Source organism: Apaloderma vittatum, unplaced genomic scaffold, assembly GCF_000703405.1.
Source record: "Apaloderma vittatum isolate BGI_N311 unplaced genomic scaffold, ASM70340v1 scaffold1624, whole genome shotgun sequence".
NCBI lineage: Eukaryota > Metazoa > Chordata > Aves > Trogoniformes > Trogonidae > Apaloderma > Apaloderma vittatum.
In genome coordinates, this window is record NW_009711921.1 from 81,808 (window position 1) to 103,271 (window position 21,464).

At 38.0% G+C, this 21,464-nt stretch overlaps 1 protein-coding gene across 1 annotated transcript in view; it reads left to right on the forward strand.

Moving 5' to 3' along the window:
- Positions 1 to 18,773, forward strand: part of LOC104272707 (potassium voltage-gated channel subfamily C member 2-like) — a 100,162-nt gene extending 81,389 nt beyond the window's left edge. The window contains exons 4-6 of the mRNA XM_009867777.1: positions 8,716 to 9,646; positions 12,042 to 12,209; positions 18,092 to 18,773. Of these exons, the coding sequence (XP_009866079.1) occupies positions 8,716 to 9,646; positions 12,042 to 12,209; positions 18,092 to 18,201 (1,209 nt within the window). The 3' untranslated portion in view covers positions 18,202 to 18,773. The remainder of the gene's footprint in view (positions 1 to 8,715; positions 9,647 to 12,041; positions 12,210 to 18,091) is intronic.
- Positions 18,774 to 21,464: the final 2,691 nt, after the last annotated feature.

The following is a 21,464-nucleotide window of genomic DNA, read 5'->3' on the forward strand; positions in this document are numbered from 1 at the left end:
ACAACAGTCAGATGATTTTGATTTGCCTGGTGGGAAATGGCACTCTTCGTTTAGGAAATCAGTGATTTTCTTGGACGTGAGGTGACCAGGGATGGAATAGAAGGAAACATCCTGGACAGCAGATCAGTCCTGTCCCAGGGAGCCCCACTGTGTGGACTGTGGCCGCACCACTCAAATGTATTGTCACATCTTCTTCCCAATTGCTCATCAGAGACAGTTTCCTGTGATGAGCAGCAGAACATGCGTCTGTATCAGGCTAGGTTTGCAAATCAGTTTTGAATCCTTTGGAAAGGTATATGTCACTTAAATGCAGTTAAAATACAGCATAATTTGTACCTCTGATTTTCCTTATGATCTGCTTCAAAATGCAGATGTGCCTAAGATTTGTTGAGTCGGATCTGTATGTGGGTCAAACTGATGTCAGACTGCTGGTTTACCTGACAGCTGAGTTAGAGTAACTTAATTGTGGAGCTGGATTTCTGAATACGAAAAGAGGCATTCATAACCTTTTTATTTGTGCTCCAGCTGATAATGAAAGACAACTGCTTTGTAAAACTACAACAAATGGGAAAAGAATGAACAAGCAAGGGACCATTTGTGTTCCCACTAATGCATACAGATGGTAGCCACTCTGAGCTGTAAATACTCCTGCACTATAAATCTATGCACAGCGTATTACTTACAGTATCTTCTTAGTATATCAACAAAGGAGTATCAATATACAGGGTTTTTTTCATTCAGATATGTCTAAACTGAATGCCAAATAGTGTTAGAAGGAGAGATTACAAATGAGGAAGGACTGTACCGGGGATTTGAAAAGAGTAGACTTATCTTTCACAGGATGAAAACAAAAATATTGGGAAGAACTCTATCAACTGTGGCTTGATGGTAGTTGAGAAGTTATAATGGTCAGACTTTCCCGATTAGGATGTTAAGGTCAGGCTGTTAAATCTTTATGCAGACATTTAAAAAACAGTTTAATGCTCCCATTTCACCTTATCCCCCAGGAGAATGTTACAGATATTTAGAGACATTAAATTGATCTTAGTGCCTGCTACTTCATGTATAATTTTTTTTTGTTGTTTTTCCCTTGAGGGTTTATTTAAAATACTACGTGTGTATCCATTCCTTAATTTTTGGAAAGTGATAATGTGAGAGATTATGATTTATGAGTCATGAAGCAAACTGATAGTATATTTGCTATGAGTTTATGTTTTAAATGCCAGTAGTTTGGTTAGTAGCTACTGATGGTACTGGTTTCTTACTCAGTATATCCAGATGCAGTGCACTGAAAATGCATAAAAACATATGTGACTTCCTTTTTTTTTTTTTTTTCTGTTAAATGATATTTTCCAAGGGGAGCTTGTAGCTGAGGGAGAGTAGCAACTCTGAGAAATAGAGTCATGAAGAGACTAATGATCTGTTTGGTGAGATACTTGGTTTTGTGTAAAATGAATGTAAATATTTACATTTCACCCCACAGAACGTTAAACCGTACAGAGAGGTAAGGCCATTACAGGAGCTCATTCTGAAATTACATTATGATTATAGCAGTCTCCTGATGGCCAGATGAAGTTAAACAGAGGGGAAAAAATCCATCATGTTAAAAATGAGGAATGAGGACGATCTGTCACATCTAAACCCAGAGACAATTCTCTTTAAAGCTGGAAGTGATATCTAATTCTGTGATTTCATTCCAACATTAGTTGCTCCTCATTAGAGTGAAACATGCCATGTACTTTACAAATACAATTTCTTTTTCTGCTTAAGTAACATCCATAGTTGACTCATATTTTCACTGAACACTCAAATCCCTCAAATTTACTGGAATTTTTATGGGATTTATTTTTTTAAGGCTTTAGTTTTCTATGACTAAGCAGCTATAAAACTAGATTAAAAAAACGGCATTGCAAGTTAGCTGTGACAGATTGGAAACAATGCGTGACACTGGCTTTGTTCCCTGTTTGACTGGATCTCACTCTACAGAGCTAGAGGGATTCCACAACATAATTGGGGGTTTGAATTCCTGGAAGAGTAAAAAAAGGCTTTTGGGGAATATTATGGGCAAATATATAGAGGATTTACAAGAACAAAGACTTTTATTTACTGAAGCTTGAGAGAAAATAAAGTCAACATCATTATAATGTTTATGATGGGAGTATATAATTTTGGAATAACCACTTATAACTCTTTTGCTCTAAGATATCGTGTTAGTAAGTCTTAGAATACATATGAAGAAAAATTATGAAGTACAATTTTGTAATGAATATATCTCACTAAATTTTTGTAGTCAATAAGATTGGATGAGTTTAATGCATAGATTAGCTTACTCCTTGTGGTCAGAGGGTTAGTCAGATAAAGAAACTGAATCAGAATTTTCCAAATAATTTGTATTTATTGTAATTTGTAATTTGTAATACTTCAAATAATTTGTCATTTGTAATAATTTCTGAACTGTGAAAAGAATAGGCTTAAACTAATAGATGTGAACAGATGTCACTGGAAATAATGTTTAAGTCTCCAAAGTATCGAAATTTATTTTTGATATTTCAGAATGAGAATGATATTTAAAAAAAAAATCTGCTTTCCTTTTGAGTATTTTGTTGTCCAACAGGAAAGTTATTCTGTTTTGAGGGTTCTATTTGGCACGAAGGAAAGGAGAGTACTCATGACTGGAAACTCCCCCACTCTTCTTTTGGTCAAAGAAAGTGAAGTCATTCAGTAAACTCTATCTTTTGTAGTGAAAGTAGGATTTTGGTTTCAGTAGTGAGCAAGCTATCAAAGCTGGATGCTTTAAGAAATAAAAATTGTCTCTTTATAATTGTATTTTTAATCTACTAAATGTGGTGGGGAGGATTTTTTTTTTTTTTAGTAATTGTTTTAAATTCTGGCAACATGCGTGTATCAAGTCTCACAATGTGCCTGTGGAGGTATTTATTTAAAGCAATATTGTTATCTTTTTATTTAAATGCAATTCTGTACCTGCATTAGAGAATATTAAATGTTATATTTCCAAGGGCTTATTAAATATTAATTAGTTTTCTTTTTCTGTAGTCAAGGGCAATCCTTCAAAGCCCTGGAATGAAACTCAGATGAACTAAGAGACCGTAAAAGCTGCTATTGAATGTGCATATTGGAAAATATACATTACATAGTGAGGGGAGTTGAATGAGGAGGTGTTGATATCCAACTCCAGAGCAAGTTGAATCCAGACAGGGTACAAACTCTTTCTGGGAAAAGGGTATTGTGAGAGTTTTTGTTCGAAACTTAACTATGAAAAAAGTAAGGGTGACTGTGACTACTAACAATTAACTGTTTGTTAACCTCTTCACTGACCACGACCTGTCCGTCTTGGAATACTGGATAATGTATAGAAATAGCCCATTTTAAGGGTGTGGAGCGGGAAGACGAAGCATATCTTGAACAGAGTAGTATGAATCTGATTTTATGAATATGAATGACACACCTGAGTGTGAGGATCAATTTCTACCTCTGTTGCTGTTTTATTTGTCCTGTGTCTGAGCTGATAAACCTTAGAATGACTGAAGTCAGGCCCTGGCTCCATCACAGCACAACGACAAGTTGTGCAAGCCATCTCATCTCTGGGTTTGCGTTGGAAAGGAAACTTGGGCAAGCAGGTTAAATGTGAGCCACAACATCCTCTGACCAGGTACCTTTTCCTACTGTGAAACCTAGATATGGCCTATGAGATTGTTGTCAGGTCATTTGCAGCCGCGATTTTTAAAGTGACCATAATTTCTTCGAGCTACTTTAGGAGCTATGTGCAAGGTAAAACATGACATTGGAAGCACAGAAGTTCTGATGATCCACAGACTGCTCAATTTTCAGTCCTAGAATGGGTTGTCCTTTTTTAAATTACTTTAAATTGTGAGCAGCTCTGTTCACCATGGGACACTGAGTTCAAAATAGGAATTATAAAGTTTTCTACTTCCAACAAATTATCTGCAGGCATCTGACACGCACTTTAGATTTATGTGCTTCATTAAGAATCAAGTTGTAGAGGATTAATCCACTTACCACAAACATTGGTAGGATTCAGCAATAGGGCTTGGCTGGTGATCCCATCAACTAGAGAAGCTGGGAGCTGGAGCCTGTACCAATGTTATTTGAAATGTGATGCTGACACACATGAACAAAACTGGGTGCACATTGCCTTCAAAATGTGAGCAGAGGGACTCTGCAGTCTATTGAGAGCTTTAACTACTTGATAAGGAATGTTCTGCATGCTGTGTATTATATACTGAACATTTTTTAAACATTTAACTGCTCTTTTGCAAAAATGGACTAAAAGTTTTATTAATCCAATTTTTCAAGCTATTCTCTCGCTTAGAAAAGTGTTGTCCCTCCAGAAAAACAAATAAACAAAAAAAATCCTAACTGAAGAAGGATAGTTTTATCTCATCCATTGAATCAAAAGAACTTCTAAAAAATGAGAAAAGAATTCTGGTTGTTTGGATCTTATTTGAAAACTTTTCTTCAATGTTTTTTTCCAAAGACTTTCAAGCCATGTGCTTGGGGTACAATCTTTGGTTTCAAAAAGGAGGTCAGTGAAGCTGTTTTACTATCTACCAAGTCTGAATTTGTCTTGCAGCTTGTCAAAACCTGTTTTCAGAACTTCTCACAGGGAAAGATTGCTAATGTTTCAAACAAAAAATTGTCTCTTGCTGTGACCTTTTTGAAATGACAAACTCCTTTTAGATTTGTGTGCTTCATAAAAAACAACCCACAAACAAACAAAAAACCCAACCCACAAAACCAAAAAAGTTGTGTCTGGAACTCCAGGTTCTGTGGATGTTAGCAGGATTGAGGAGTAGAACTGGAATCTGTACTGACTTTGAAGTATAGTGCTTGCCCAAATGCACAAAAACGGATGTGTTTTTAAAGGTTCATTACCTGCAAAATGAGAGAAGGTGGAATTAGGATGAAACAGAGGAACAGCATAAAGTGAGGATAGTACATAACTTAATTTCATTTTTATCATTACAACTGTTTGTGAAAAACAGGCTAGAGTCTTTTCAACACGTTGCCTAGTATTATGTAATATAATACTAAGGAAATACCTTTGTTAATGTTAAATAAATCCCTAAGCATTTTTCTTTGACTGGTAAAGTGTTCCTTCTTGCATTGGCCATTGCATTTTCTTCTTGCATGTTCTCTGAACACTATTATAGTAACACCGTAGGTCTTCTTGTATGTGAGGTTTCACCATACTAGGTGCTATATGAACATCCTGATTTTCACCATACTAGGTGCTATATGAACATCCTGATTTAAGGAATTTACAGTTTAAAACAAAATGCAACAAGAGATAGAAGGAGTGAGTGTCTTTGCTCAAAATCATTGATGTATATTGTATTGTATGCATGGCAAAATTGTACATCTCATTGTTTTACATTGCTATGAATGGAAATTGTGGGATTATCAAGAAGTCTGTCACCAGATTAGTGTTTTTTTCTTGCCTGTGTTTATTCTAACCTCTGAAAGATGACTGCCTTTAGGGTAACAGAGTAGAATACTCAGCAGATTCTGGAAATGGCTGAATGTCTTTTTCCTTTAAGGATAATATAGTGCAATTGAATGTAGGTACACAGTTAAAATTTCCAATCTGCTTTGCCAAGTGATGAGTGCCAAGTGGACTGTGGCCTTTTATGGTGTCAGTGTTGAGCAAAACAGTATATAAATAGCTTGTCAGGCAGTTCTACCTGTAGCTAATCCCTTGGTATTTGGCATTTTTTTAGAAAGGATCTGAACCAGAATGAACGCTTTCTGAAATAAATCCCAGAAATAGGTGCTAATTACTTACATACTATTACATTAACGCACTGTTGAATACACAGTTAATCTTTATTATATCTGAGTTGTTGAAAAATTTTAGTTTTGCTAGGTTTAATGTAATTTTCTGTTATTTTCAGCTAAAAAAACCCTGTTCACAGCTGTCTGAAATCATCGGTGTTAAAGACATTGCCCAATATTTTATCTATTTAAAATTTCCACTCAGATTGTGGACTGCAGTGCTGGCTTAACTTTGATGATCTTCAGCCTCTGCAGATTTGTTTGCTTTTTCCCTCCTTCACTGTGTAGAAAGATGCTGGAGGATGCTGGAGGAGCCTCCCAAGGATCGTTCTTAGCCTACCGGTGATTTAAATTCTGATAAATTCTCTATTCATTTTATGGAGAGATTTGGAAAATATCTAATGAGATTAGTTGACACAGGTTATATAAATCTGATTGTATTTGCTGACTCTAGTTGTCTCACACAAGACTGAGGCTTTCTGTGTATGTTGGTGTTGAGGCCAGGAATAGATGAGCTATGAACGTGTTGCAATTTATAGTAAGGCAAAGACAGAAAAGCCTGCTCAGTAAACGTCAGCCAGGTGACGTAAACTTGTTTGCTTAGCTCTTGACTTCTAAGTTCAGACTGGAGCATAAGTGTTCAGTTCAGTCCCTGAGTCAGTCTTTTCTGAAAGATAACAGATTCAGAGTGTTTGTAACTTGAGGGGCTTGGTGTAATAACTTTTTTTTTATTGATTGAGAAAGGAAGGCCATAAACAAGCTGCAAATCTCTGATACAGGTAGATACATGGGTGTTTTTGGTAGATAGCTGTATCCTGTGTGTTTCAATAAAATAAATTTCCCAGACCTGTGTTGCAAATTTAAACTTGTTTCTCAGAGTAAAAGCAATTGTCTCTATCATTTGCAGAGGCATTTTGTTGTCTAACTAATTTTCTCTTATACAAAAATGCAACCATTCAATGTTGTACCAGCCCAAATGAACTCCTGTAACATATAATCCTAAATCTCAGTGCTAATACTAAATTCAGTGGTTGATACTGGACAAAAAATCAGTTTTGCTGCAATATTGCAGCCTGGATTAAAGTGTCAGAACAGAAGCATTCTTATTGCTGCTGTTTTGTCTCCCTTGTAACTAGATTTTTTTCAGTGAGATTCAAGATTTTGGTGGGGATTTTGGGGTGACAAGCATCCTGCTGCCGCATTTTCTCTTTGTCGTATTACTGGAACCTGGACTGTAAGATACCTTTTCCAGTATAGTAGAGACCATAGTATTTTCTTCTACTTGCTGGGCTTCTTTAAGGCACTCAGTTTCAGACTGGAAATTAATGGATTAGAAGGTGTATGCCCTGAATGATTTGTAAGTAGTATTAAGGGAAACATAAAATACACTAAGTTTATTTACTAAAATAAGTAATATTAAAAAGAGATAATCTGCCTCAAGCTCTGAAATGTCTATCATATATTTTTGTTTTACTAGCTAGTAACAGTTTAAAATTATAAGAATCTGAAGCCAAAAGAGTTAGTAATTTGCTACGATTTTAAAAGAAATGTTTTTCTTTCTTGATATTACACAGCGGTGAAATTTCAAGCTGCTAGGTGTGTGGGAAGGCAAATAGGCACTAGATATTTTCAAAAACCTGTTTAGGTGTCTTTTTTGTCTCTTTGGGACCCTAACACCTTTGAAAATCTTCAAGTCTCCAGAGAGTTCTTTCCACGGTAATACTGTCTATAAAATGTCTATTAAGATGAAAATCCAGAATATCAAACCCATTGATAATATGTTAGAAATCCTAGCTCAGGGAGGAATTTAAACACATCATCTATTAATTTACCACACCATTACTATTGGAGTGCTAACAGGGTGGTAAGGTATCACCACTCGGAAGAAGTTAATTATTGTAGCAAAGGAACAACTGCCCTCAAAACACATTTTCATTTGACGCATGTTACCTCGTGTAAGAAAGTTTATTTCTCCCTCTAGCTGTTGGACTCTGTAAATTTTTATGAGGTCCTGTCTTAGACATTCTCATTTCTTCAATGTTTGACTGTGGTGACTGAGCTGAAGATCAGGCAGTAAATGTTTTTGAAATCCCTAATAATCCTCTGTGAAGGCTCTCTCCAAGTTATTTAACTGTATTTTATCTGTTCATGTGCTTCTACTAGAAGTGAATTTGTATGTCTCTTATTTGTTCAGATTGTCCTGGATTTGTGACTTTGATAGCAGGGTTGTGGATCCTAACACACTGGCAAAGCTCTGCCACTGCAGCGAGAGATGTTCTGCTAGGTGTATTTCTAGTCTCATTTGAGAGCATGAGAGATGGATGAATGCAAACATAACAGGCTGTGCAACCAACTCTACCTGTAACACAGAAAGAATTTTCTATCAGTAAATATCCCTTGTTTATGAATCATTGGAAATTCGAAGGAATCCCGGTGTTTGAATCTGTTCCTAGGACCCTCTGAGGTGCCCTTCAGGCCAGCTGTGAATGCCTGAACCATAATCTCAAAACCATCATCATAAGCCCTGTTTTCCACTATGTGAGCGGTGGACAGCCTTAAATCTGGCTGTGGTTGGTGTGTATGGGAGTTGTTTGTAAGGTACTTTGACAACTGAATGGAATTCAGGTGGTTCAGCACAGAGCAAGGAAGTTGATGCCCCTTTCTGAATGAGTTGCAGCCTGTCATGGTGTCTATCACCAAGACTTTTCCTGCTCCCATACTCCTGGCCTAGGTGTGAGAGCTGTCTGCTTCTTCCTTTGGCCTACGTGCAGGATTTTATGCATGCAAATTTGTGAATCATTTGAGGATGAATCAGCAAAAGATTTATAATGATCAGTGGCATTAGTATTAATGTGAAGAGCTGTGTGGTTCTGATGCCTCTTTTCCCTCTTTCTGTTTCAGTTCATCGCCTTTGCCTCTTTATTCTTCATCCTAGTTTCGATCACAACTTTTTGCCTGGAAACGCATGAGGCTTTCAATACTATTATAAACAAAACTGAACAGGTCGTCAATGGGACAGAAACTGTGCTACAGTATGAAATTGAGACAGATCCTGCCCTGACATATGTGGAAGGAGTCTGTGTGGTATGGTTTACATTTGAATTTTTAGTACGTGTTGTTTTTTCCCCCAACAAACTTGAATTCGTCAAAAACCTCTTGAATATCATTGACTTTGTGGCCATCCTGCCCTTTTACCTAGAAGTGGGCCTGAGCGGGCTCTCCTCCAAAGCTGCTAAGGACGTGCTTGGTTTCCTCAGGGTGGTCAGGTTTGTGAGGATCCTGCGAATCTTCAAGCTCACTCGGCACTTTGTGGGCCTCAGGGTGCTGGGCCACACTCTGCGAGCCAGCACCAATGAATTTTTGCTGCTGATAATATTCCTGGCACTCGGCGTTTTGATATTTGCCACTATGATCTACTACGCAGAGCGGGTGGGAGCTCAGCCTAATGACCCGTCAGCGAGTGAGCACACACAGTTCAAAAATATCCCTATCGGCTTCTGGTGGGCTGTAGTCACCATGACCACCCTGGGGTATGGTGATATGTATCCACGGACTTGGTCAGGCATGCTGGTGGGAGCCCTCTGTGCACTGGCTGGAGTACTCACTATAGCCATGCCCGTGCCTGTGATAGTTAATAATTTTGGGATGTACTACTCCCTGGCCATGGCAAAGCAGAAACTACCAAGGAAGCGGAAGAAGCACATCCCTCCTGCTCCTCAAGCCAGCTCACCCACCTTCTGCAAGACAGACTTGAACATGGCCTGCAATAGCACACAGGGTGACATCTGCCTGGGCAAGGATAACCAGCTGATGGAGCACAACAGAGCATCAGGTAGGACCCCACTGGAAATGCATGTCCTCTGAAAACACTTTATAGACCAGTATGTTTGGTAGGGGTCAGAAAGCAGCCAGTCTTTCTGCCAGGAGAAGACGTAGCTCCCACCCTTCTCCCCTCCAGTGTTTGCGTGTGTCAGTCTCATAGAGGACAAAACAGGTATAGCGATGTTCCCAAACCTCTATGTAGCTGGTCTATACAGTTTTGCTTGCTCTGTTGAGAATGCTTTCCTGCTGATGATATCAACCTTTTCTTTTGCCTGTTGTTTGTTGCGTCGTATGGATGTTTCTTGTTTTTTCTGCATGACTGTGACGATTTGCGCAGCCACCGTGTCCCACCCTGTTGGACTCCATGGTGTTTTGCCTCAGTGTCTGTCTCTTGTGTCAGCTTTGCCTGTGCCACATCGTGGCCTGTTAAGCAAGATCCTACAAAGAAGCAGTCATTTAAAAGGAGCAGGTGCTTTACATCAAAAGCCCAGCACTCAAAGGAAATGAGAAGAAATTCTCTCTCTAACTTCCTTTCCATTTGGCATTCTGCTTCCCTGGCTAGAAGAACCTCCTTCGTCTGTGTTAAATGAGGCATTGCATGATATTTACTATTAATTGAATGATAATAGCATAGCTGATGTACAGTTTGTCAAGAAAAATGAAAATGACAACCCCTAGCAACATCATCATTATTAGTGTTGATTTTTATGATTTACATTATTTGTTAGATTTCCAAATGATGGATAGGGAGTATTTTGTGCTAATCACTGTGAAAATGCATATCAAATGACAACCTCTGCCCCTCCAACCACTGCCCCATATTCCATATCTCTTCAAATTAAAGAGTAAATTTTATCCTTCAGTATAATTAAAACTTTTTTCCTAGCAGCAAGGATATTTACTTTTTTTCTGGAATGTGTTTATCCTTAAGACAAGAACAATCCGATTACAAAGCTCACATACCAGTCATTAGACTCCTCTTGGAAAGCTTCTAAACAATAATAAGAGCAAACCCACCCATGACTGGTGTCATTCAGTAACTGAAATTTATTTTTAAAAAAAGAAGAGTCTGGAAAACCATTCTTTGAATAATATCTGTCTTTGGTCTGTTAATCTGTTACTGAATAGCATTTATGTTCAAAGAAGCTCGGTTTCAGTCTCCAAGTGAACACAGCTTTTTGAACATCCTAAATATATTTAAGAGGATGGAAACCCTTGAAAGGACTCACAGTGAGGGAAGAATATAGATAGTTTTACAGTGCTTTGACTGATACCTACTTTCAGACAACATCTTTAAAGTGTTAATGATAACAGCTTTTTCATGCCATCAGATCCTACTAAAGGTACTCTGGAATGGAGGAGGCTCAGTGAGATCAGAGAAAAGAGACACTTTTCTGTGTCTGCAGCTTTATTTACAAGGTGTTATAATCCTTGAAGTTAGAGAGAAAGTAGATATGCAAAAAAGAGCTGTTTTAAAGTGTTAACTTTCTCTTCAGAGGTGCCACCGTTCACATTGTGCCCTGCAGCTTTATTTCTGGTAAAGAATGCTGTTAGAGTCAGTAGGACTTCTGCACAAAATTTCAAGGCTGGATATAGCCTTGAATATAGCATTACCAGTTCAGAAAAACACATGGTCAGGTTCAAAGGCAAACGTAAAGTTGAAGTCAATAATATACCATTACCTGTTATGTGCTGTACTGAGCTGAGATTTTTTTTTCTTGAAGTGTGGCCTGAATCTGAAATAGTAGATAATTTTAAAAGAGTCCTTTGGAAGTGCCAACTCAGGAGAGGTAAGAGTTTTGCTGTTTGCCAAAATAAACTACAGAGACCAAAGACAGCATTTAATGTTGGATACTTACGATGACAAGCAGTGCAAGTGTGATAAGTATAGAAATGAAAGCTAAGTGTGTTATTAAACAGGTTTTAGTGCCAAATGTTGAAAATTTAACCGTTCTGGGGGAGGGGTTGTCTTTAAAATATGCTAACCAACGTATTTTAAGCAAAAATGACTAGCATGACCTCTTGTTTAGCAAAAAGGACAGCCAAAATATTAAATATTTGTTTGAAATAACCAGAGCTGACTGTACTCCAAAAAGTTACAGTCCATAATAGGCAAATAACTGGGCCTTAATTTGATTCATATTTCGTGTAAGTTTAGTATAATTTTCTATGAGATTTAAAAGATTAACAGGAAAGTCAAAAGATCATTTGTTCTTGAATAAAACATATACTTCTTGCCACTTTGTACTGATTAATGGTGAATTGCAGTCTTGTTTTCTGCTAATGATTTACCTTATAATGATTTTTTTGAGTGATGGGAATATCCGGCATTCAGCATAAGCTCTTTGTGATGTCTCATTTCCTCATTCATTATTGTCTGTAAATGGGCATGGTGCTTTAACCAGTGTTATCAGGTGAAGACAGTGCAGGAAGTGAGCAGCCACTCTCACCTGGTGAAAGGCTCCCTCCCATCAGACGCTCTAGTACAAGAGACAAAAACAGAAGAGGGGGAACATGTTTCCTACTGACAACAGGTGATTACACGTGTGCTACTGATGGAGGGATCAGGAAAGGTATGGACTTCTTTCATTAGATCATAAAAGGTTACTCAGCAATGTGCTTGTGAAAAGCAATCTTAGAGTAAAAATGATGTGCACAATGCTCTAAGAGGAAAGACTGTACTCACAATGTATCTTTTTTTCTTTATTCCTAGTCATTCTTTTCCTGCTTTCCTTTTAGAAACACTCATCTCCTTTAGTCTTCACAAAATGTGCTTGATGTTGGACCCTTCATTTCACTTGTGTCTTCATTTGTCTGTTATCTTTAATGGAAAAGCTTGCAATTCAGTCCTTGCTCATTCAACCACTCATCACTCACTACCATTTGTCATTCTAAAAGATAAATTAATTATTTAACAACTTTTGTCTGCACTTAATAACACAGTAAAAATTACAGCTGAATAAATTGCATTTAAAAGGTCGAAATGCCAGAAGTAAGCAATGTTTTTGTTCTGAACACTACAAAGCATATCTTACAAGATGCTATTTAGATTTTTTTCAAAGAAAAGTTTGGGTTTAGAATGCCGCAAAATGTTTCCTCTTTGTATAAGTAGTAAACCACAGATGCTAAAAGGTGACTACCCCAACCAGAATTCAACTACAGCCAACAAGTTTCATATTGCAAGGTGCTAAAATGCCTTTCCAGTTATTCAGCCTCTTCAGATCTGATTACCCACTGTTCAGTAGGATTGAGCTCCCTAGGTAGAATTTGTAAAACCTTCTGTCATAGAATAGTAGAATCATAGAATCAATGTTGGAAAAGACCTCTAAGATCATCACCCAGTTCTGTCCTTACACAGCTCACCCATGTGACTGAAGGTGTGGCTACCCCATCAGCGGCATACCTAACCTCAGGGCATAGCCCCAAAATCAGCAATGCCAGTACTAGTCTTGCCATTTTCTTAGATAAGAGTCACTTTGGTTTGGTTTCTTGCCAAATTGTGTCATTCTAACAGGTTTCACGTTCCTGAATGCTGAGGTGCAGCTGTTCACCTCAGAGTATAACTGCGATAGCCATGTGGCACTTCCCCCCTCTCCGTTTTTTTTAGAAAAACATCTGCTTTGTGTACAGCAAACACAGCTGTCCCAGCCAGCCATAGACCCTAAAGGAATTATCCTAGGTTATTCTGCAAATGCTCTTTTTACATTTCAAAAGCATGACCCCAGTAGGTTCAACCTGTGAAAGCAGGTGTGCAACCAGAGTTCGATGTCCATCATATTTGTAAAGAATATGATTGTCTCTATGCTCCTACATTTTACATATTTTTCTATATAATATTTAGATTAAATTGCAGACTTGTGTAGATTTAAGACACTGTCCACTGAGCATATATTTCACACTGTCTTCTCAACAACTAGGATTATTTAAAATATCTCTGATGGTAAGACTCCAGTCTTTGAGGAGGTCAGGAGCACCTCACTAAGACAGATTGCTGTGGCATCTTGCAAGATAATAAGGTTCTTGACTTCTTTAAGGAATGTTAGTGTAAACATTTGGGTGCTGTTCACTTGTCAGTAACCAAAATTAGAACAGAAATAATAACTTTCCCATCAGCTGCTAAAGACATATTCATATAACAATAAAACTGGGACCACATGAACATTTTCATTTCAAAACCTAGATTCAAGAGAAAATTGTTTCGTAGTTTTTCCTAGAAAGCTGGGGCTTGAGTTCAGAACTGACAGTTCCTCAATGAGAAATGTGCTCTTTGACTAGATTTGGTGATAATCTTAGCCCAGGCTGAAATGTTTTAGCCACTGGTTTTCAAGTTTATTTTATAAGAGAGTAGGGAAGATAACTCAGGAGCAGAAAGTATCTTCAAGTAGCAACCAAATGATTTTGAATACTTGAATTTAATTTACATATCAAGTCTACTAGTTTGAGGGTTTTTCCCCACCTTTTTTTTGTTGTTGTTTTGGTACATCCTTCTTGTTTGGTTGGTTCTTTGGTTGGTTCTTGGTATGGTCAATGATCATTCTGAGGTTTTTGCATTAACACCTTATATTGATTCAGAGTTGATCCAAAACCCACTGAAATACCTGGAAAGTACCAATTTTGGATCATGCCTCTGTCTTTATTCATCTTGTGTACCTGGATTTCATTTTTTAGAAGTTCCTGTTTGCTTTATCAACTTTACCATCTTCCTCTGTCAATTCTTTCCTTTTATCATTAGAAAAGCAGCAGGAAAAAATATTTTTAAAAATACTTTTGTAGTTTCTGTGTTAAAAAGCTACCTGATTATTTTGATTTTTTTTTTCTGGTAAGCTTTATATTTACAGGGAGGTTAAATATATACACTAGCATTGTGCTTCCACTCAATTCCCCTTTCAAATGTGATTCTTTGTAATATGTGTAAATGCTGATAGAAACTCAGAAACTGGAGGCAGTTTTTGAAATGTATCAGAAGTCTGTGTAACATCACAATCTAGCATGCCCTTGCAATCTGGAGATAACATTACATGACATTTTACCAGACATGAAGTTGTACATTTGCTTTAAGTGTAGTTTGTAAGTATGCAGTTCTCAGTGGGTAAGAAATATGTTAATTGTCTTTTGGGGGAACCTAAGATATGAATTTTCCTGAAGATGCTAACAACTGTCTGTCTGTTACCTGGAGATGAGGAATTTGAGCCAATAAATATTTCAATGAGAAAAAAAAAAAGGTCTGATAACATCCTATGTAATATTTAGCTATATCATCACTGACATTTTACAGTTTTTGTGGGAAAAGTCTCAGGGTTCCTCTTTAAGAAATATATACCTGAATGTCTTAACCTGACAAATTCTTAGATGGATACTTTTCTTGAAGGAAATAAGTTGTGCCATTGAAATCAGTGGGACTTCTCATGCTTTCAGTGAAGTATGTCTCCATGAGCTTGAGGAGCGAAGTCCTGTCCTGCATCATCTTCATTGTATTTCCTGGCTGATCTCTCTCTCTCCAGACCGATGGGCTAAGCCTTTCCTTTATAAACAGGCCTAACAGGTGCAATTAAAAATAATTCGATTATGAAGATAGTGATGCAGTGAATAGCAATGTTTTTCCATCATTTTACAGCATAGCCGCTACAAGATGAAAACAATCTGGATGTACCAAAAAGTAGCGTACATGAACAGAAATGTCTACAAGTGCAATGTTGTCTCCAGATTGTGAAGCATTATGTGGGTGCCTCATTTAATGATTAATTATTTACTACTTGCTTGTGTGGATTAATAATGTTTATTTCATTTGAGTCAACTGGAGAAGGAGCACAAATATGGTATTTTAAATTTGCCAATTAGGAGGCATTTGCAAATATATCAGACTCTGCTATCTTATTATACTTTAACATTAGACACAAAGTCTTAGGGTTAATAGTTCTGAAGATAGAGCTTCTTTCCCATATTATCATTCAATCCCCTGCAGAAGTGATTTACACGTACTGTATGCAATTTATCTGGGTTTTATTTATTTTTAAAAATAAATCATCCTTTCTTAGGAATTGAATTCAGCAGAGATTATATAATTCTGACAGTTTTTATAGCCTGTCTTAATGGGTTTTTGATTATGCTTAGGCAGATAGCTCAAGCAGTAACCCTGGTGGGATCCTTTATCTTGCACTCTGCGCAGCCCTGCTGAGGATGACAGAGCAGCACTGAGTGCAAGACGAGGTGTGGAAGAGCAGGTCAGACCTCTTGTGTGGTGTCTGTTTACCTTTCTGGGGAAGAACAGCTGCATTAATTTGTAAATAACTTTATTTATTAGTCTATTTTGGTAGTAATGTGTCTCAGCATTGAGTTCTTTTGCAGGCAGATTTCCTCTGAGTCCCAGATAGCTTCTTGGATTACATTACATTGTATTGTTTGTCTTTGTCTTTTTTTTGGCTGAATTCAACTGATGTCCGTGCATTTTCTCGTACAAGGCTATGAAAAATCTCGAAGCTTAAACAACATAGCTGGCTTGACAGGCAATGCTCTGCGACTGTCTCCAGTAACATCACCCTACAGCTCACCTTGTCCTCTAAGGCGCTCTCGGTCTCCCATCCCTTCCATCTTGTAAACCAGATGGCATCAATCGGCTACATAGTATTAATTCAAATACTGTTTACCACGTATTGGAAATAAGTATAGCAGTAACTATAGGGTCCACAAATGTGGTATAACTCCTGCATGATATAACTGTTGGTAGTAAGAAATGCCACTTGGGTAGCTGAAGATTTTTATCTTGGCATTTAAAGATAACCTAAGGTAGCGCTTCTCCTTTTCTCTACTATATTGTCCTATGTTCCTGTGGCAATAAAAGGACAGTTAGTGGATGCCGTTGGCCAGTATATTCAATAATTAAGCATATTTTCAGGGAGATTCACTTAAAATAATGTGCTTCCAACTAATTATCAGTCACTCCATTGAACCTCCATTTCTTGTGACTCTAATCCATTCTGAAGATGTCTGGAATCGTGTCTTGGTTGCACACAATGTGACTTGGGTCTTCTCATTTGCATGGACCATCCTGTCTTCATCACCTGACAAGCAGTGTTGCCGATCGCGGAGACCACAGAGGGCTCTGGATGTATGTTCTCGCATTGTACCATCCTGCTGATATGAAAGCACTGATAAACTGGTCTGCATGTGGGATTGTTTTTCTTTGTTTAACCTTCTCCTTTATTTTTTTAACGATCTACTTGTTTATAAATGGCTTTATTTTGTGATTAACTTACTTCGGTATTGGATTGCTGTATCAGAGTTCTGAATGTCTCCGGTTGTTTGCACACAGATAACTGCAAAGAGGTTGTCATTACTGGTTACACGCAAGCAGAAGCCAGATCTCTTTCTTAATGGCTTGGGGAAGGCACAAAACATGCAAGAAAGGTAAACGCCATCCAGACTTGCAATTTTAAGCTAGCAAGTGCTGCTTGGTACTGTAGTCATTTCTCTACTCCAGGGTTCTTCAACATTTTCAGAGGCTGAGTACCAAGTAAAATTGAGAAGGTTATTTGGGGGCTTTTTTTTGTACCACTGTAAGAGGGTAGTAGTTCTCAAGTCGGGTTTTTGACCAGCCTTAAACCTCTGGCTCATGAGCTTAAATATTTTCTTCAGTCAATGTTTTTTGAGGTGCTTTGTCCTATATGTTGTTTGTCTGTCTGTTTCGCAACCTGTCTTCTGTATTCTCCATCTGTCTCCATAAAGCACAGAGATACTGTTAAAATGCCCCTCTCTTTTAAGGCTAACTAAGGACATTTTTCTCCTTTTCCCTTTTTTTTTTTTTCATATGGACTATATTTGTGTGTATAGATGCAAATATATATATTTTTCCAGTGCAAGTTAGTATTGTCTAGACTAACTCGTGAGCACTCTGAAGATTTTTCGAGTGGGATTTAGTAGCGGCTTTACAGTACTGACCAGTTGCCTATTGCATCAATCTTCCTCCTAGCAACCAGCATTCCTTACAGTTTTGAAACTGTATCTCCTCTAGTGGCTTTTTCATTCAATATTAACCTCTGTTTATGCAACAGGACAAATGCAATGGCAGATTTGATATTCTGGGCTGGGGAGGAAAAATTACACTAAACCATAGAGTTCTAGAACTATGTGGGGAAGACCATAACAACCCAGATCTTAAGAGATCCTTGAGATTGTTGAATAATCCCTGATTGCCATGTTCTATTTTTTGTTAGGAAAAGAAATACAACTTACTGTTGACCATGTAACATGTTCTTCTGTATATAGCCTAGCCCAATAGCATGACCTGCATGTCAGAATTCTTGTACAATAATGTATTTATCAAAGTATACATTTCTGATATTTAGAGATGTACATTGATTTAGTTTTGGTAAAATATTGTCAATAGAGAGATAATTGCAAACAGCTTTTAGCAAAGGAATTAATATAATATCTGGTGCTGCTGTTATATTAACTACAGTGTTGTACAGAATTTATCATGGATTTTTGACTGCTGAAAAAGGGACAATGGAATTTAGCCATACCAAGGACTGTACGGGAAAGAGACTGCTGCTGCTGAATGGGCCCTGATAAACATCTCACGCCTTGAGGAGGTTACTGAGACTTTACGTGTGAAGTAGAGCTTGTTAAAGAAGATTAAGGACTGCTCATAATTACTGCTGCCAGAGAAAGGGGTAACTAGTCGCTGTTGATGAATCAACTGTAAATAAAATGTGTGTGCATGGAATATAAGTTTTTATCTATATCAAGGAAAGCTGAATTCAAGTCATCATTGCTAAAGCTCCATGCAAAGACCCACGCCCCTGTGTGTATTCTTACTGGTTCCTGCAGTAACTTGTGCTGTGCATCATACAAAGACACACACTTAATAATGATAGTGATGTAAGCTGCATCTGTCTTGCCTCCTGTCATAATAATGGTATATTTTGCAAAGGTCACAAATATGATCAGAGTAGGTTTGCATAATTCCTTGCTTTCTCAGTTTGCCATGACCTATATTTGTATGAATTCTAGTGTACATGCCAAGTCTTAAGTTACTTTTCACTTTGATAACAGATATGTGACTGCAGACAAACATCACTAAATTTGTTCACAGCACACAGTCTTCTTCCATTGTTACCTCAAACTATAAGTATTATGAGAAATAAAATTCTGGCAGCAAGAATATTTTGGTTTTTTTTTCTTTTAATTCAAAGTGTTGCAACCCAACATCAATAAGTATAAAAGACGTATTGAAATTATATCCTACAAATGTATATTTTACATAAAAGAGATATTCTTTGATCAGTTATTTTCTGTGATTTTTGTGGTAAATGAATCTAGTCTATTCTATGTTTATAAGGCATTGTAGTGCTACGATGTGATAATTATGCTCTCTCCATCCTATTCAGTAGGAAATTCTCCAGAATCTGTTTTGTCACCCTGGTGTCCCAATTGTAGGGACCTGTCCCAGTTGTGAAACTCTGTATCGTGGAACTTCTGTGAACATGTCAAGGTGCATGCACAATCCTGGTGGAAGCCAGTGGAAATGTAATACCTGAACTGGAGAATAAAAGGCAAAAGACCTGGGGAGGAACTTTGAACATATTTTCTGAAGTGGCTCCCCCCCCCATCGGTCCCCTGCCTGCCACTGGCCATCCCAATTCTCAGATGAGTTTCCGGGGGTAAATGAGGAGTTAATTTAAAAATGAGCTGAGCTGAGCATGAGCTGCCTTCTACAACAATTTAAAAATCTTCCTTCTTGCTAATGACCCCATGCCTCATGGGGAAGTTGTGATTGGGCTAGATATTGTCAGACTCAAGGCAGTTTTATTTCATCTTGGTGTGAAGCCAACCTAAAAAGGAGGTGATAAATGGTTGCTTAAAACTCGTAATCCAATAGTGCATTTGGGGCAACTAGTGAAATCTCTGAATACACAAGCAGAGTGTGTGAGAGGACTGAGGGAGCTAGTACAGCTGTACGCATGATATGAGGCTGATACCTCAGTATTTTTGAGAAAACACTGGAATGGAAGAAAGATTCCAGAAATTAGGATCAAGAGATTTTCAAGTTTTGGAAAATGTGTTATAATGATGTACCATGAAAGCTTGGTGTGCTGAGTTTACCCAAAGGTTAAAAGTTGTCTGCACGGTGACCTGTGAGTGGTACCCACATGAGGAAGAGGTGTAGTGGTTAGCCAGGACAAGACTCACAGCCACCCTCAGGCACACAGGTCTCGTGTCAGCCCCCAGGCACCCAGAGGGAGGTGTCTGGCTTTCCTCAGTGGTACATGGGGATGGTGATGAGCCCTGGGTGGGACACAAACATAAGCAGTGCACTGTGTTGAGTAAGACTGTAGAAAACATTGATGGCCAGATGGTATCTGATGTATTCTACTGTCTCTGGAGCTTAAGCCTGGATGCACCTTCGCTGGCACAGGACCTTTAGTCCAGGATATTCTGACTGCAACTACTGACTTTTCCTCTAGAGAACCAAGCCCATGTTTTAATGCTTTCTTTTAATACACACCTGGAGGACTAGCAGATGGTAAGTCTTAACTATTCATGTGTCATGGGGCTACAACTCAAATCTGACTGTTGTAAGAGGAAGAGTTGGCTCAACCACCAGCCCTCAAAGACTAGCCCCCTCCTGTTCTTCCCCTGCTTCTGGGCCCAAGAAGGGGTGAAAGTGCATTTTCATGGGAGGTTTAACTTTCTTGGACTGAGGAAGGCTTTGAACCAAGACTTCACTCTTCAGGGCAATGCAGTTCTTACATCTCAGATACTATATAAAGGATGGGCAGCACATTTACATTCACCTCCTCTTTTGGCCATCCTTTAAAAATAAGTAGATACAACGAACTCTTGTAAAGGGGATTCTCACAGTGCAATCTGCTTATGCAGAGCAGATCTATCCGAGCTCCCAGAGACCTTCAGCCCTGCAGAAGCAAATTGGCACCTTGAGGAAGGAGTTAAGGGTCAAGCAGTGTGTGAGTGTGGGTATCCTAGGGATCAAATACTCACCAAGGGGCAGTTGTGGGCATTTCTGGGCCTGCTTTCAGAGTGAAAAAATCCATTTAATCCTTGTGTAAGTGAGACCTGAGGGTTAGAGATAGAGTTAAACAAGCAATGAGTTTAGAAGCAATCCATCCATTATGACAATTTACCAAAGGCTATTGCATGTTCTCTTAAAGTCAAAATGTCATAAATAAGCACCTTTTTGAAAGATAAACTAGTGCAGCACTAGAGCATATTGTGGAGGTGATCAGATTATGGGACCTTTGGGCTTCGAACCCTGTTACTGTTTGTATGAGGCCTCATTCAGCACTGAGGAAATGTTGCTGCTCCAGCAAATTTTGGGACACTGTATTATAAATGTTATAGGTGTGTACTATAAACATATTCCAGAATTCCTGAGAATCATACAGCTAATGTTAATTAATTTAATGTTGTGTGCCAGGGGGCTTTTTTGTGTGTGAAATAATTATTGATCTCAAAAGTTCTTTTTCAAAAGTTCTGTATTTAATTAGAACTCTTAGGAGGAAATTTAAGGAAGCCTCTGTTCCAATGGTTTACTGAAAACTGGAAGGGCAAGAGACCAATCTGACACGAGCAAATTTACAAGTGTGTTTAATGTGAAGATATGAATTTTAAAAGTTGTGAATGAATTAACTGTATGAAAGAGGAGGGCATTTTATCATCAGAATAAATCATGCAGAAGTCAGATAAAGGAAATTGGAATGGAAAACTGCTACTAGAAAGAGAAAATTAATATATTAATATGCTATATTGTAAGCAGTGGCTTGAACAATTCCATAATAGAGCCTCTGAATAATAACTGAGAAGAAATTATG